General features: G+C 42.1%; 1 protein-coding gene across 1 annotated transcript; it reads right to left on the bottom strand.

Annotated features, from left to right (window-relative positions):
* Positions 1-2,474: 2,474 nt before the first annotated feature.
* On the bottom strand, positions 2,475-4,134 carry LOC128355169 (transcription factor 15-like). The gene is made up of 2 exons (XM_053315409.1): positions 3,601-4,134; positions 2,475-2,540 (listed from the first exon to the last, which is right to left on the bottom strand). Exons 1-2 carry the CDS (start codon positions 4,081-4,083, stop codon positions 2,475-2,477), a joined length of 549 nt encoding a protein of 182 aa, XP_053171384.1. The 5' UTR covers positions 4,084-4,134.
* Positions 4,135-4,525: the final 391 nt, after the last annotated feature.

The raw sequence follows: 4,525 nt of genomic DNA on the forward strand, positions 1-4,525 counted from the left end.
GTTGATTTTGGCACATGTAATTAAAAAGCTGGATTTCTGTCTGTCTCTGCATGTACAAGGATTCTCACACATCCCACAGTGCTGCTCTCCTGGTGTGATCTATAACATTAATTCATCAGCAGCTGTGTTTGTCTGGACACAGGGTGTTAGGTGATATTAGCTGTGACTGATCAACACCACATGTGGGTCTCAACTGGGGAGATTTACTACCAGAGCACAGTCATGCCAAAGATCAACCTTAAGATTTCTGTATTTTCCTGAATACTGCCTCCAAAAATCCAAAATGAATGCAAAATTAGCTAGACTACTTCCAGTTGGATTCAGGAGAACCAGGAAGTTTTTCATTTTTCTGTTATGCATGAACTTAGAAATACATTTTTGAATACCAAGCTTTACACTCTGCTTCTTCCTTTCTTTGGTTTATCTTGTTGGCATGTATCCAGCAATGTGCTACAGTCCCTGATGGTCCCCATGAGTAATCATCAGTCACCACAATAGATCCAACAACAGTAATTTGTGTCTTTCCTGTTTTGCCTTCACCTTTTCCCATAGTTGACTCTGATTCATGCCTTCCTAGCTGGCACTCTGCACCTACTACCAACCTGACAAAGCTCCGCACAGTCAGATACTGCCGGGATACAACGATTTCAGAAGGAGCCTGCTGAGGAAAAGATTGATTACTTCCTCTGTTGAGATTCCTTGGCATTACTCAGACAGAGAAGGTAAACCTGCTTTGGAATTCCCCGTAGGTTTCCTCTTCTGACCAGCTACAGGCAGAAGATGCCAGTAATAGCAATACATTGAGGGGAGTGTGGTTGCACAGATGATTTTTCTTCATCTTCACTTATCTACAAACTCCAATCTACAATTAGTTCACCGGAATTACAAAAAATACATATTTTACTAGACTGTGTCTAGCCATGCAGATAGATTTAGTTTGATTTGTTCAGGGTTTGAGATTTCTGCCTCCACCCAAATACAATCAATCATAAGACAATGTCAAGAGTTTTCATAGGGACAATTTCTTTGGTAGACAGTAAATCCACTGAAATGACACCTTCTCTGGAAAATCATACATATACGTTTTACTAAAAGTAATCTTTCAGTGCTGGGAACAGCACAGGCTATCCTTCTTCTCACTTCTATTGTATTGGAATGAAGGCAAACAACTCAAAGATGGAACTAAAACCCCAGACAAATAAAACTATCTGTGTGGTTTGAGGTCAGTGAGCTGCTTATTGGCTCCAATGATGCTTTTAAACACTCACTCACAAAGCTTTATCTGTTCAAACGACAAAAAAAAGCACATCAACCTAGCTCTGGCATGCGTTACTTTTAAAAATATATTGATAACCAAATATTTGAAAAACATATGTATGTAAAAATAAATTTAATTTTGAAGTAGATTACAACATGTAATGAAAAGTCAAACAAAGTCATGTCCTTTAGGTGGATGGAGCAGTCTTTTCCTCTCACATATTGTTCCTGAAACTGCTCAGTGGTAGGAGTCTGTTTGTGAGTCATTCTTCTCGGAAACATCTCGGTTATATCTTAAAGAACAACCCAAAACATTTGTGGGAGTTTGTCTCATCAGTACCTCACCCAATTACAATATATAATGAAGGGACAGGCACCAAAAGCATCTCTGCATCTCTGGTAGGTTTGTCTATTCAGCACTCACACTAATTAAAGGTCCATTATTGGACGATATAAATTAGCCTACTTGTAATTTCTCATCACCTGATTGTTCCATATTTAAAAAAGCCAACAACTTTCAGTCAATCTGAAAGTGATTACTGGGTCCACCCCTGTGTATTGAATTTGAATGGCGAGGATATCCTTTTATTTACACTGGATGCCAGATTGTGTGTAATCATAGGTGATTAGCCTGATCCAAAGTGCTGTATGATAATAAACCTATTAGCAGTCCTGACTTCATATTGTTTTATGTTCAATGATTGATAGATTTTGAGCCACTGTCAACACATTTTTTAGCATTCATCATTAATTAAGTGCATATAAACAATGCAAAGTCGTGTCTGACCTTACTTACTAACTTCCTGTGTAAACAAGGACATTAGGCTAGGAGAGTAGGGGGTGGGGGTCAGCTGCTGACCCCTCTTTGTGTAGAATGTGACTGTATATCTATTGGCAGGTTTGTCATTTGAATGAAAAGAACATTCAACCATGTAGTTGCTTCAACCACTGCCTTCTGACTTGTACAATACATCCTAATGACATTGTATAATAATGCATTAGAATACACTGTATCTGTATCTGTATGTGCTGGTGCCATCATGTCTCATCTTGGGTGAAATGACCGATGAGGCAAACTACCGAAAAATCAGACTAGTCCCTTAAGACTGTTGCTGTGCAGAGATGCCTCTAGAGTCCATGGCTGCTGGAGGTTTCGCCCCCCCACCCCAAGCTCTGCTCTGAAGAGAAGATCAAATCCTGCTCCGAGTCAGACAGTTTCATCGGCGACTTATTTGTCTCCCGCCGCCTCCGTGCATTTTCACACAGTCTCGTCTGTCCCTCACCTGAGAACAAAGAGGAAAACACTGTCAGTCACTTCAAACACTTACCTATAGGAAGTATCTTAGACAGAGTATCTTAACACAGTTTCTAAGTACAGATGTTTTGATGTACTTTCTTAAGAGCATATAAATAGGTTGCATGCAATTACATAGCTGCCTAGAATTAATAACCCTAATAACCGTAATAATCGTAACCATTTTTTCCTTTAAAGGATATCTCCATGCACTGAATGATATGGCACCTATAAATAAACTAAATCCCAGTAGAGAGATGTGAACACCAAGATGGACCACGTCCATTTCCCTGCAGGTCATTCTAACGCCATGATGTCACATGACCTCACTCTCAACTGCAATACAGGCAAACATTTGAGTCAAGCCATAACTGGGTTACATTTTTTGTTTAAATCAGTATATCCATAAAGTAAAAGGCTTCAATTTTTAGGCCTATATGGAATTCATAGCTGTCATGTTTGAATTCCGAAATACAATAGAGTACAAATATGTCAGCAGATGTCAGACGAGATGTAATCCAATATATATATAATCCTGTCTCCTGCTACCTTACCCTTCATGTAGCCTGCACTACTTAAACTAATGTTAATATTTAGATTATTTCCTGGATATTCTTTTTTTTTTTCTAACTGGTGGTTTGAACACACAGAGCAGACCTCATCCTTGCATTATGTCTTATATATTTGGCACTTCCTTGGCAATCAAGGCAGAAACACTGTAATACATGCATGCATATTTCTGGGAAATGCTGCAGATCTACTGAATATTGTTAAAATAACCCCACTGTAAATTTTGGAAATGGCAGCACGCTCATTTGCAGCAGGGTGGTGCAGAAACAGCCTAACATGCAGCCCAAATCTAGCCTTAAAAGTTGAAGCTGGGTTGTAGAACACAGGCTGTCTATAACACCTTGAGAATTTAGAAAAGCTCTAATGTTTAATGTGAAAGCTTGATGATAAGAAATCAAGTGTTACAATGTGTTATTTGAATGGGGGTGTCAGTGTAGTGCTGTGGGTGCATTGTAATTGCAGTGTATTTCACATTTTACCCCTTTCCGTTGGTTGCTGAGGCAGAATGTGCAGATAGTCCTGGGCTGTTTGCCTTCTCCGCTGCCCTTCTTCACCTCCTTGTACACGCTGCTCAGGCACGGCTGGCCGTCCTTCCTCCCGTCCCCGACCACCAGCACGTTGGCCAAGTGAGCAATATAGCTGGAAGCCAGGCGCAGCGTCTCGATCTTGGAGAGTTTTCTGTCCACCGGTTCCGTTGGGATCAGCGTCCGCAGAGCCGTGAAAGCAGTGTTGACGTTCTGGGTCCGGTGTCTCTCCCTGGCGTTGGCTGCGTTCCGTTGTCGGACCACCACACCGCCTGTCTCCCCCGGGTAACCCTCCATAGGAATACCGCAGCAGCCGTAGTCGGTGCTGCCATCGCTCTCGCTGCGGTTGCCTTCGTCGTCGTCCGACACCAAGGTCAGGTCAGCGGGGTAAGAGAAGGGATGAGTGGACACCGGCCTCAGCATAGTGAAAGCCATCATTGGTAAGCGAGTGCTACACAAGGGGGGAAGACCAATCCCTTATTTTCAAGTAGAAAACAGCTGCATGTAGGATGGATACGAGCCGTGCGTAAAAGTAACTCCAAGGCTTAGCCAGCACTGCACAAGTCCCCAGTTTGCTCTGACACTTCCCCCATAGGATGGTCCAGTGTGATAGCCTTTATGACAGGGAGGGTTCTTATAGCATCAGCCCCCCCCCCCCACACACACTCTCCCTCAGCTGTATGAGGAGGGGTCGAGCACATGTAGGGGCTCCCATCCTCCCAAATGTTTTGGTCCTAAAAATCACAGACATCATTTGGGTATGAGAAGGTGTAGACACTCAACCATACCTTGAACATAATGAGCCGTAATGTGAGCCATTAGTTTTTATGAGTGGAGAGACAAAAGCATGAACTGTGGACATTTATTATATGTTTTAACC

Source organism: Scomber japonicus, chromosome 3, assembly GCF_027409825.1.
Source record: "Scomber japonicus isolate fScoJap1 chromosome 3, fScoJap1.pri, whole genome shotgun sequence".
In the NCBI taxonomy this organism is placed as follows: domain Eukaryota; kingdom Metazoa; phylum Chordata; class Actinopteri; order Scombriformes; family Scombridae; genus Scomber; species Scomber japonicus.